The following is a 12,930-nucleotide window of genomic DNA, read 5'->3' on the forward strand; positions in this document are numbered from 1 at the left end:
ACTGTGTATGAAGAAGTTAGAGTTACAGTTGACCTGGGTGGACATGCTGTGTTTACTGTGGGAAGCGCTCATGAAAGAGGATGCAGAATTCATATGAGCCACTGCTGCAACTTCAGAGGAGTAGAAGCTGGTGTCTCGGGATGAGAAGGGGCCAGATGAGGGGAAATGATCACTGTTAAAGTTTTGCTGGTATGATGTCGAGAATTCAGAAAGTTCCTGTTGGATACTCATTAGAGCCGATTTGTCCCAGCTTGTGTCATCATTCCACTCTCTGACTTTACCATCCATCCCTGCTCCATCCCTGTGTCCCTCAGAGTTAAAAGCTCTGATGAGGGACGAAACTCTGGAGCGGCTTCTGCGTTGCTGTGAACTCAACTCTGTGGCTCCATTGCTGAGGAAAGACAGCTGTTCTTCCCTCAGAGATTTCTCCTGTTGAGAGGTTTCCACAAAGGAGTGCTGGAATGTGGCAGAAACCCTCCCTTGTGTCCTTTCCCCATAAACCTCCCACTGAGGATCTCTGTGGATCTCAGCCCCATACATTCCTCCATGGATCCAGTCCTGTCCATACTGCTGCACCCTGAGGGTGAAGCTCTCATGGGCAGCTCTCTTAAGTTCCTCCCTCTCTGTGTCATCTCTGTCTCTGTCCTGGCCACTCTGGCTAAAGGCCAGCTGTCTGTCTCTCTGGCTGCAGGGTGAAGATGAACACAAGTCTGAGTCATTATAAACAGCCTCATCTCCAATGCAGAGACTCCTGAATGCTCGATCTGTCAGAGTGCTGACCTCTCGGTCAGTCTCGTCCAGAAACGACCCACCGCTGGAAGTATCACTGTAGCCTCCATCGCTGTGCTTACGATGCCCGCCACTCTTCCGGCCTGAGCGCCGCTTTTCAACTGAGGTCATGATGCAGGCTCGCTAACAAAGAGCTCTGTCCTCAGTTGCTCAGTCATTCATGCGAACACAGACCTCAAAATTATACACTCTGTCTGCTGCTGGAGCTGCAGGACCCAGAGTTTGGGGCCCCTGGTCAGGACTTGGTGCAGCCAGTTGCTCCTAAGGCATTGTGCCTTTTAGTTGGCCTCTGTCCACAGAATCCTGGAATTTGTTGTTCTCCTACAGGAGAAGAGAAAGGAGCGTTAGGCTGGATCTGACCAAGCTCTCACATAACCATTCATCCTAAAAGAAACAGTTGTAAAATAGTGTTGGCATGATGTGTGATGTATTTCAACCTTACTCCAAAGCCTTAGATACACACAATGTTTTCTCTCATTTGAAAACTGTACCTCATTTGTTGTGGTGCTTAATTTATGATAGCTGGCCTTGAGGCGAAGCTTTTTTCCTTTGCATTACGCAGCAATGTACTGTATGTGCTTCTGAAAACAGCCCTGTAAATCCTTCCACTCAATCACTGTGACCTTCAGAGACATGCTGTGAATAAAACTACACTGTTGCTAGGCACAGTAAAGACAGCCTCACGTGAGTTATTTTGGGAAAGCAGAATGCAACCGTAGTTGAGCAAACACACAAACACACACAAACACACACACACACACACACACACACACACACACACACACACACACACACACACACACACAGGACTTCCAGCAAGTTTTTTGTCTTTGAGTCAAAAAGTCTGGTTATGACCAGTCTACTGTAACATTACATTGAAAACTAATCTTGTAGTGAAACCTTTTTTACAGTACGGAGAGAGCAGGTGGAAAGCGGATTAAAATATCCTTATGTAGAAGTGCTACTAAACAGAGATTTCAGAGGTAAAGTTAGGATGTTTATTGCCGGTTTACACAGTCTGTCATCTAAAATGATTTAATGTGACATTTAAGTTATTCAAAACCAACTTCATTTAAATTTGACTACTTAAAACATTAACATCACCAAAAGGCTGTGTTTACAAAGTTTATAAAGCATTCAAAAATTACAGGAGTATGAGTTAGGTTTTAGTGGTGTTCTTAAACAGCCAAGCCCATGGGGGAGTGCTGTGACATATTTGTGACTGTTGACATCATGACCTGTCCTATCCTTGTTACTCTCACTCATCACCAGTAAGCTGGCTGCAGTGCATTGCTTATGGGTGGACCTCAAAGCTGCACTTATAATGAATTGGATTTAAAATATAAAAATGATATAATGCAGCACACACTCCAACCTCTTATCTCATACTCCCTCTGTTGTACTGTGCTTTTTAAATAAAATCTTTGTCCAATAAGAGGCAACAAGGTAACGTAATGGGTATGTTCTGGCTGAATTAACTGCAGCTGCCAGGCAGCCGTCACCTTGCTCAGAATATCCAGTAGTTCATTAATATCTTCTGACCTGGAGGCCAGCCATCTCATACACATGTACAGAACAGCTACACACCAGAATGTTGTACTGCTAAGTCAGTATCAAATGAAAGGAAGTTTTAAAATGTCATGCAACACCTTTCTCCTTAAGCAGAAAACAACTTAGGCGAAGGTATGTTTTTTTATAGTGACACACACTTTAAACATCTTCTTCTTATTGATGGAAAGCAGTAAGAAAACATTCAAGATACAAAGACTCTGACTTCTAATTTCTGTGTCACTCTATTGCTCCATCAAAAGAAGAATTCAAAAGTGATGTAACTGCCCCTAATTTGAGCAGTTTTTGCATGTCCAACTGTCAGGGTGATTTCTGTTTATTCTTGCATGTGACAGGTTTATTTTCGTCCGGGGACTGGCCTCTAAAATTTGACACCAAAGAGGCCTCGTTTTCAGAGGATCTGTGGTCCAAGCGAAGACTGAACAGCAGCAAATCTGTCACTTCTGAGAGCAGAAAGGATACAACTAAATATTTATAAATGTCAGCGACTGTCAGTGGAATAAAATCAAGTTCTGTCAGTGGAGTTAAAGACCGCACAATACTTTTAGTGAGCAAATGTGTATTTTCTGGAATTTTGTCATATATTTACATTTATCTTCACGTCTTTATATTTAATTTTAACTCTTAAAATGAAACTCATTCATGCATTCAAAATCCATGCATGTATAGAAGGCTAAATATCTATTGTTTAAAATTTTCTCTTAGGCTTTTTATATATTGTGATTTTGTGTCATTCTCTCAACATGAGCAACAATGTAGAGTGAGCTCTTATCTTACCTTTCAGGTTTTATAATCCATAGTGTGAGCCTTATTGTAAACTCCTCAGAAGGCTCCGTCTCCTCAAGAAGGCCTTGGTGATCGAATCCTACCCTGTCACCCCACACAAGCCCTCACTGGCAGCTCTGGCTCTTCCTATTGACAACAATCCAAAGCAAAAACCTCTTTATAGTCCACAGTCAAGTCTTTGAGCATCTGACCAGAAGAAGGCAGCGGGACTCGGGGGGCTAACGACCAGACAGAAATAGAGGACTTGTCCTAGAGAGAGTGTCCACCGTTGGGGACAGAAGGAGGGCTTCAACTAGCATGCGGGTTTGCAAGATCCTTTGGTGTCGAGTGTCAGACGGATGAAACAAACAGCCTCTCAACTATTTATAAATCTGGACAGCTAGCTGTTGGCAATTAGCAGCTAGAGCTAACTGTCAGCAAACTGGGACAATGTTACAACTGGCTGAGGAGGTTGTGGGGTCTAAACCAGGAGAAAAGCCTTTTCCCTTCCCTGAAGATGTGTTATTATGGTGTAGGTGGGGGTGGAGGGGGGACTGTAGTTTGGGTGCCCCCCGATGGGAGACATAAATAACTCGATTGCCTCACACTGGAGTGCCACCCTCTTCGCTGAACAAAATTGACAAGCACTATATGGAGTGTCAACAAGTGGCACTTGGTCACCACCCACCTGCTATTATCACTATAGACTTGAATGAAGCTTTGTATTGAATAGAAGACTGAAATATTTGAACAGATCTGTCACATTTTATCATTCATTTTCTTCTCACTGTGATTTTTCATATCTGAGACGCTCCTTTCAATATAAGTTTCACACTCACTTATAACACTGTTTAATCCCCCTGGCTACAGCCTCGCTCAACCCCAGCAGAAAAGGCCATAAGGCAGAGGAAGGGGAGGAACTGAACCTCCTCCTTTCACCCCCCACTCCCTACTCCTCCAGCCTGCTGCTATAATAGGAGATTGCTGTAGCAGATAGTTTCGTGGGATTCTTGGCGGGTGCAGGCGGGATGATGGACACACACACATGGGCCTTAATGGAGACGCACTCCTCCACATATGCCCACACACACACACACACACGCACAGAGTCACTCAGATGGCTTTACATACAGCTCACCAAACTTTGGGAAAGGCTGAGGTAATCCCTTTTTAACTAATCTCTTTCCTCCCTGCTAAACAAACTCCATCTCTGCACCCACACGACCTTCCCATCCACCATTTTTCTCTCCACACTGGACTCTGAATGTCAGTAACATCCATCTCTTGATTCCTTTCATGAGATAATCAGCTTCACATCTCAAAACATCATCATCCAGAATTTGCAACTTGCTGATATGGGGGCCTATCATCTTGTTTTGCTACTTACTTTCGGGCTCTCAATGCTCAGCACTTGTTAAAAAATTGTTTTGATTAATAAAATTTAATTTACAAAGACTTCCCTCAGCAAAAATTACTGAGTGTGTTTATCCAAACTGCTCAATTTTCCCATTGAGGTTTGATATAAAGCCTGTTATGGGAAGTCTGGACAAGTTTCCTGCTCACTGTGTCCCTCTAGTGGACAAACCAAGAACATACATCCAATTCCATTTGGTCTGTACTGAAATATATGTGTATATATATATATATATATATATACAGTATCAGTCCAACTTTATATATAAATAATTTTTGCACAACTTTGCTGTATAGTTTAGTATTAGTTGTATTGTGAATTGTGAAGCTGCTGGGGACTGTAAGCATCGATCACAAACGCTGAGGATGCTCTTCTTCCCTGTGCTGAGTAAGGACGAGCAGAGATGTGGTTATGTGGGAGACAGCAGACAGGCACATTACTTGCTGCATTAAGATATGCTTTGTTTGTATTATCTCCATTTAGAGATGAGCTTAATTGATTCTAATTGATTGGGTTATTGATCAGTTCTGTTGCAGCAATTAAAAGCAGAGATGATATTGTGTTTTGGTCCTTCACTGGATCGGGCCTGAATGCATTTGAATTCTAAAATGTAGGTGTTGCACCCAGTGTCAGGCAAAAGAATTATATGTACGCCCCTATGTGTGTCTTTCTTTAGCATACTGTCTTTTTCTGTGCGCCTTATATTGTCCGTGTGTGTCTGTGGATGGGTGCATGTGCACAACGTCTCCCTGTTTCAGGACATATTTCCCCACATCCCTGCAAAAAATATTTCATTACTGCAACAAAAGAAGCCCATTAACTGCACTGTAAGAACAGAGTTCAACTGCTGTCCCCCATATTCACCATGTTTGTCTGCTTTTCTGGCCGCTCTCCAGCTAATTTGATATAACAATGCTCCACAAAACCGCCTCAGGACTTTTTTTAGGTGACAGAAAATTATCAATGATGCCACATGCACAGCTGAATGTCAACACCAACTTGACTTGTTTATGAAATATTAAAGCAGTGAATTATGGGCACCATGCAGAACTTAATGATGATCGGAGTCATTATAACTTCAGCATCCTTTGTTTTGGCTAATGATTAAATTCCACAACTACTGTATTCAATTTTGGAGAGATTGAATGTGTTTTTCACGTCTTTTGTATGAGTTGGCTGGATTCCGTTGTCCATATTGGTACATTTTAGGAAAAGGAGCTGATTTGTATAAGGATATTGTGTTATCATTAGCTGCCATGTCACAGGGCTTAACATATTTGCTGTGGAGCTCTCTCATGCACTTGAAGCAAAATCATTATATTAGGACATGATGTTTTTGGTAACATTATTTGGGGCATGAATAGATAGAGTACCTGCTATATAACAGGCCTACAATATTATGATAGTAAATATATATATATAAAAAAAAAAAGCCATAATAGGTTTTGATTTTAAAATTTTATTCTGACTAAATTTGGAAAATTTCTGCCTCAAAAGTGCCAATTTTATTATGGTGTGTGTTTTTCAGCGCGCTCCAATACAATAAAAATCCTGTTAAATCTTAAAAAGTGTTAATGTCACGAGTGGGTGACTCATAGTCCGTGAAAGTGTCACTTTATTGGAGTATTTTTAAGGTGTTTACAACATGAACACATAGTGAAAAATAGGACACAAGTGTACAACCTGGCACGACTTCTGACATTATCTCCCTCTTCTGTGTCACCAGGGTGTCGCCTCATCAATTATTGAACCAGTACTTCATGGTAATACATAATTTCTTATCAATTATTCATGGTAATGTGTGTGTAGTTTACTTAATTGTGTTATTGACTATCAAAAGTAATTTCCCGAAAATCCTCAAGGACGCAAATTGAATCAGGCCAACTACTGGTTGTGTCTGATCAGCTGATCCTTTATTCAAGAGTCATTCTAGTGCGGAGAGATATTTAGGAATAATGAATCAACAAATGTATTGCCTGTGATAAACTACTGCGTGAAGAGCCCTGAGGTGATGAGAGATGATATTTTTTAAAATGTAAATTCAACATTAATAAATAGCATATATCATGTTTAATGGGGTTTATTAAAAACTGCTCAGAGAAGAGGAAGAGAGGGAGAGAGAGGGCAGGCGTTCCTAAAAGTAAATAAATAATAAGAGTCACAATTGCTCTCCTCTCCCGGCTTTAAGGGAAGCTGATAAATAATGTATCAGAACAGATGGCTGGAGCGAGAGGCAACAGGAGAGGAACATGAGCGACTACATCTTTAATTGTTTTAAAGAACATGTCAAAACAGGACTGGTGTGTTCCCTGTCTGCTGGCGCTACAGATGTGCTAACAGAGTGGAGGGGACAACCGCCGCTCTGTCACTTGAGTCTGTTTCAGCCTGCGCAGGGCTCACACAGGAACATACTGTATTCTGGCACATGTACACATTTACACTGAAAATGGCTGATTAATATTAAAGTGCACTTTCACTTTAAAATCAAAAGAATGAGAGACGATTGTTTGAGCCCATTACTGACCTGATGGCAAAACATTGTTTTGCCAAACTCCTGCAAAATCCTCGCTGTCCTGCCATTAGTTCTACACGTACAGTTTACATGCATCAACATTCACAATGTAAGCTGTCCTCTTTAGGAAAACAAGAGGAACTTAAATTCACATTATCAAATAGGTCTTTGTTGCACACATGTTGTTTCTATGTTAATCCATCAAATAGAGTCCAAGAGTGCATGACGACAGATATAGATCCAAAACCACACTTGTGCTTTAATGGGGATAACAAGGCCCCAGATATTCAGCATTTCTCACAAACAATAATAATTTACTGTCAAATAAATATTTATTGTTTGCATCCATATATTGTAGATATCAGCAAAGTCTTTCCCAGCTGTTTCTGGAGTCAGTCAGTAGTTGTGCTTAGTTGCTCATAGGACCAGAGTAGAGTAGAGTAGAGATGTAATAACAGGCACAATCACACAGATGTAGAGTATCCATGTCCACGTCCAGCGCCTCACTTTTTCTCCAGTGGTTCCTTGGAGCATTGAGGGTGTTTGTCAGGGTTGCTGCCCAGGACTGGGACCTTGTTGACCGGGCTGGGACTGGAGCTGTCTCCTCCTCTTCCCACCTCGATGGCAGGACCCACCGTGGGCCTCGCCACCCCGGCCGGGCTGACTCCGACTCCAGACAGGACTCCCACGCCGGCGCCGGGCCCAGTTGCCGCCCCGAGCAGGTTGGCGGACTGCAGCACGGCCTCCGAGTGCTCACGGGCCTTCATGCGCAGGGCGGCCACGCTGGCTGTGCGGTTGCCCTGACAACCATAGGGCGGCAGGAAGGACAGGCCCATGGGGTCGGAAACGCAGCAGGAGCACAAACCATTACCTGAAAAACAACAAAAGTGGACTCGTGGTGAGATTACTGGAGATTTTCATCATCATCATCATCATCATCATCTCCATTCACCAGTTAATGAGAATCATATTTACCTTTCAGTGTGGCGACCTGTGAGAGGGCCTGGGCGTAGGTGGCAGAATTGAGCAGCGTCCCTGGTATACAAGATGGGAAGAAGGGACCACCAGGACCCACTGTCCTGTTGATACTGGGGAGAACAGACATACTGTATCTAATCATCTAGAGAAAATCATAAGATGACAAATTCTTCTGTTGACACACGTACATTTCTAGTAATATCTACTGTTTTATAACTTTTTCTCTAATTACTGTGCACCGCAGAGCTGCTTTCTCTGTGGCTTTGACTGTTTCACAATCAGTTTAAGTGGATGAGTGTATTAAGAACATTGTGGAATCTACAGAAATGACCTAGATGACTATCAGAGATTTGTTTTGGCAGTTATTGACAGAGAGGATATTGCTTCTTATTCATTTCCATCATTCAGATCCACCAGACTATAAATCTGGAGCTGCAACCTTTCTGTCTCCCACCAATAGGAAACTGTTTCACAACAGTAATAGCCACAACAATCATCTGTTTTTGTTTTTTTTCTTACCTCTGCTGCATCTCCAGTGGTTCTTTCTGTTTTCTGCTCTGGTCCACTGGGGACTGAGAGTTGATGCTGCGAGATGGAGGAGTGCCCTCACTCATCTGCTCTTTCCCTCCTTCAGGGTCTGTGCTCCCTCGCTCCGTCTTCCTCCACTTTGCTCTGCGATTCTGAAACCAAACCTATGATAAAAAAAAAAAAGAAAAAGAAAAGAAAGGGAAGACAAAAAGCAAAACAATTAAATTAAATTACTAATTAAAACTAGAATATCGCTGCACGTCCTGACACATTTGCATCCATTAATTTTTTTTATTGAGTGTAGCTTTATATCCATACCAAAGTTGTTCTCATCAAGTTCTTAATTTCTTCTTGTACGCTCTTTTGACATATCACAGACAAACAAATGCAAACTCCGAGCACACATATTCACTCATATCTGTGTTTTTTTTTCTGTCTGCTTAACAGGTCTAGCTAAGTTGAAACAAATGCTCTATTTGCTTCGTTTTGTCTTGTACATCAAGAGGTGTTTGAATGTGTCACGCCAGCGCTCTAATTTTCCCACAGTCCCTGACTTATCTCTGAAACTTCACCATCCACACAGCTGAGAAGATATAGGCTCGCCAAGTTCTGGTATCTTAATCGAATGAAGGTCACTGCCTATAACAACATTTAATTGAGCAATTTTTCATTATCATATTTTAATGACTTCCCACTGACAGTTGTGCTGCCCGAGAGAGAGGCAGCTATGATGAAGTCGTTTATTTCCCTATTTAGTGATTGTTTGACAACATCAGATTCGATTAGGACTTGGTTCTAGCAGGCATTAATCATGATGTGTGAATGGAGGTTAGAGTCGTGTGCATGTGCTCTGCATCCCTCCCATTGTATGGGAGGTATAAATGGTGTCAACAGCCAAACAAAACACATGCATTCATTCGGCATAAAGAAAGGACAACATTTTTGGTGGCAGGACAACAATACAACCAATGGACTTATCTCACCCCTGCACCTTCCAGCTAGAAGTCGCGCCCCCCCACACACACCCATCTCTGAATGGGCTATAATTGCTCCATTAATCTCAATTTGCTGCATGCTCTTAATGCGGGGGAGGCCCATTGACACTTTACAAAAAGGGGGGCAACAACACTACAACAGAAAGGAAATTTATTTTCTAATAATAATGTAAGTTTAATATCCCTGCATACTGCGGTGGATTCATGTTCAGATTTAATAATAGGAATGTGGTAATCGGATTAGGAGGGGAATAATTTGTTTACAATCCCTAATTTACAGCGCTGGATTCCATTATCAACCCCGCCATTGGGTTTAAGCGATAGTAAGATGACCCTGGGGAACAAAAGGCAAACTATTATATTTCCCACAATTAGATCTGCGCGCACAACAAAACCCAAAAGCAAATCTGGAATGCAGGAAATTACATACAGGACACATAACTTAATTACATCTGGCCAAGTTTATAACCGCGCATATGTGCAGGGCAGGAGCGGAATATAAATTACCAAATTTAAGGCTTTTTTTTTTCTCCTCCTGGTGTGTGTTTGTGTTTTGAAGTGTGTGTGTGTGTGTGTGTGTGTGTGTGTGTGTGTGTGTGTGTGTGTGTGTGTGTGTGTGACAGAGAGAGAGAGAGCGAGAGAGAAAGATAGAGAGAGAAAGAGAGTTTTAGAGGCTGCAGGCTTCTCCCTCTTTTAAAGCACATATCGTTTTCTTTCTGCGTTACGGGAAAAGGGATCTTGCATGGATGATGTATTCCTACCTTTGAGACGCGGACAAATTAGTGAGGACCATTATCGCTGGTTAATTATGAATGACCGATTAATCAAGCTAATCTAATATTCACCATTATGTTGATGTTATTAAAGTGCATCGCCGGAATGACAGAGTGGCTTAATTTACCCTCTCTCGCATGGTCAAACGTGCCCAGGACACAGTGCGCACAGTGCTGCAGCCATACCTGCACCCTGGCCTCGGTCAGGTTGATCTTCATGGCAAGCTCCTCTCGGGTGAACACGTCCGGGTAGTGAGTCTGAGCGAAGACAGCCTCCAAAGCCTCCAACTGCAAAACACCAGTTTAAGCTGTTTAGTTTATTTTCTATTAATTGATTTCTTTCTTTCTTTCTTTCTTTCTTTCTTTCTTTCTTTCTTTCTTTCTTTCTTTCTTTCTTTCTTTCTTTCTCTTCCTTAATGTTATCCTCACCAGGTCCATGCTGGTGAAAAATATAAAACCCATAAGCTTAACATACTATGAGATGGAAAAAGTAAAGTAGTCTAATGCAGGCTTAATCTTGGCCTAATATCAAATTGCCTGCATACACACAGTGAGTGGTTTACAGATATGCCCATGCATGATCCTTAAAAGCACAAATATTAGGCCTTGTTTCTAAAGGTTTCCTAACCTTGTGTTTTTATTTTCATATGTGTGAAGCAATTATGTTATTTTCTTTTATGCTGTTACCGTATCAAAAACAATTGTAAAGGCCTTACTATTATTATTATTTGGTGTGTGATAGATAACTGGAAAGTCTCTGACAAAGTCCTTAATTTTGAAAACACTTTGTCTGGTGTTTTATTCATTCCATCCAGTTCCACGTGACTGTTTCGCTCTGAGTAAAGTTTCACATATTTCTTGTTCTCTGTATTTTTGTCCTGGAAAATAATTACCTGTTGCAAAGTAAATGTTGTTCTGTTTCTGCGCTGTTTTCTGCGGAGAAATCCATCATCAAAATCAGCCGCGGCGTGGTTGGCAAAACCGCTGGAATTCACTGGAAAAAAAGTCCAAAAAAGAGAATTTTGTCTTAATAAAACTGAGGTTTATAATTCCGTGTTTGTGTTTAAATTAATTCAAATGTGTTAAAAAGAAAACTTGGATTCCATGTGTCAATAAAAAAAGGGATGCAGAAAAAAGAACTCTGTATATAGGCCAAATACACAGGGAATTTATTCTCTGGCACATTTGGTATTTCCATTAGTTGCATGAAACACTGATGTTGTGGGTGTCTGAGGGGAACCATGACGGACTAAGAGCCATGACACTCAACATCTGTGCCCGGGACAAAACGCCCCCTCTGCCCCGGGGCCAAACCACCAGCGCTTCTCACCGAAACACGCAGCAGATTGACATGGCAGAGGGAATATCAGACTTAACCCTTTACATCCACCTTTGAATTTGTGGCAAAGAGAAAATGACAGAAATGTTTATAGAGATGCATTAAGCTTCCGACCTGTTTCACTTTTAATTTTTAAAGAGGGGAAATATCGTTTTTTTTTACAATGTTGTTCTGACGATCAGCTGGCTGCGGATTAGAGGATGAAAATCTTTTAATTTGTTACTGGATAAAATATGTTTTTCTTTTATAGGCCTGTGTCATTTTATTGTCATTATTAATTGAAGATGTTCATCTTAATTTAAAAAAAAAAATGAAAGAAAGAGAGGCCTGACTCGGTTCTCCTACAACAACACACACTTTGTGCGCGTAAATACGCAGCCGAAACATCACAAAACTTTACAGACTCCGGCTTTAAGAGAGACATTAGAAAAAACTCGCACCTGTGTGGGATCGACTGAAAACAAGGAAGGGAAACTTACATGTGTTGGAGCGGCAGCACTCTCCGTCCAGCTGAGGCGGACAGTGGAAGTAGAACATCCTGGCGCGCGTCTCTGAGCCGCAAAACTGAACCTGGAATAGAGAGGAAAAGTTTCAACCCGGACTGTCAGATCGGCTGCAGAAGCTGCTACAGTGCGAGATCAGATCTGTGGTGGAAAAAAAATGAACACATGAAATCGTCCTAAGAAGAGGAGCCACCGTGCGGGACCTTCAGCAGATTCAAAGTTGAAGATGCAGCGCGTCCTACCTGCAGTGAGGATGCTGATGCGAGTGAGTTCCCGCTCTGGAGAGAAGTGGCTGCTGCACCTCCGCTGACTCTCTGACTCTGCCTGGGAGTGTCCAGATCTCTCTCGCTCTCTCTCTCCCCCTGTCTCTTTCTCTCTCCTACACACACACACACACACACACACACACACTCACATCTCTCTCTCTCTCTCTGGGAGTGTCCAGATGTCTCTATAACTGTATAACTGTCTACAGAGTGTTAAGGCTTTCAGCTAGTGTCGCAGAATCTCACGCCTAATTGGTCCTAATCGGATTATCACGGCTTTGTCTCTCTCACCCCCAACTCCTGGTGTGTGTGTGCGTCTGTGTGTGTGTGTGTGTGTGTGTCAGAGAAAGATAGAAAGACAGAGGGGGAGAGCAGGGGAGATATACCCAGGGTGGCAAACGGCAGCTCTGCTCTGGTGCCAAAAAAATTCATCACAAGTGATTGTTATTCCAGAGTCAAGCATATTCCCTAACCATAAACATGCACACATACCCGCTGC

At 42.2% G+C, this 12,930-nt stretch overlaps 1 protein-coding gene across 1 annotated transcript; it reads right to left on the bottom strand.

Moving 5' to 3' along the window:
* Nucleotides 1-7,552: 7,552 nt before the first annotated feature.
* Nucleotides 7,553-12,199, bottom strand: drgx (dorsal root ganglia homeobox). The gene is made up of 6 exons (XM_022763555.1): nucleotides 12,142-12,199; nucleotides 11,217-11,317; nucleotides 10,510-10,611; nucleotides 8,547-8,719; nucleotides 8,025-8,137; nucleotides 7,553-7,920 (listed from the first exon to the last, which is right to left on the bottom strand). Exons 1-6 carry the CDS (start codon nucleotides 12,197-12,199, stop codon nucleotides 7,553-7,555), a joined length of 915 nt encoding a protein of 304 aa, XP_022619276.1.
* Between the last annotated feature and the right edge of the window lie 731 nt (nucleotides 12,200-12,930).

This window comes from Seriola dumerili, unplaced genomic scaffold, assembly GCF_002260705.1.
Source record: "Seriola dumerili isolate Sdu_G_001 unplaced genomic scaffold, Sdu_1.0 BDQW01000024.1, whole genome shotgun sequence".
Lineage (NCBI taxonomy): Eukaryota > Metazoa > Chordata > Actinopteri > Carangiformes > Carangidae > Seriola > Seriola dumerili.

Excerpts from the sequence above, each read along its gene's own strand:
- drgx (XM_022763555.1), bottom strand. The coding sequence starts at position 12,199 with ATGTTCTACTTCCACTGTCCGCCTCAGCTGGACGGAGAGTGCTGCCGC. Across the intron at positions 10,612-11,216 it reads CAACATTTACTTTGCAACAG|TTGGAGGCTTTGGAGGCTGT; the intron begins GTAATTATTTTC and ends GGTGTTTTGCAG. Across the intron at positions 8,720-10,509 it reads TGACCGAGGCCAGGGTGCAG|GTTTGGTTTCAGAATCGCAG; the intron begins GTATGGCTGCAG and ends TTTTTATCATAG.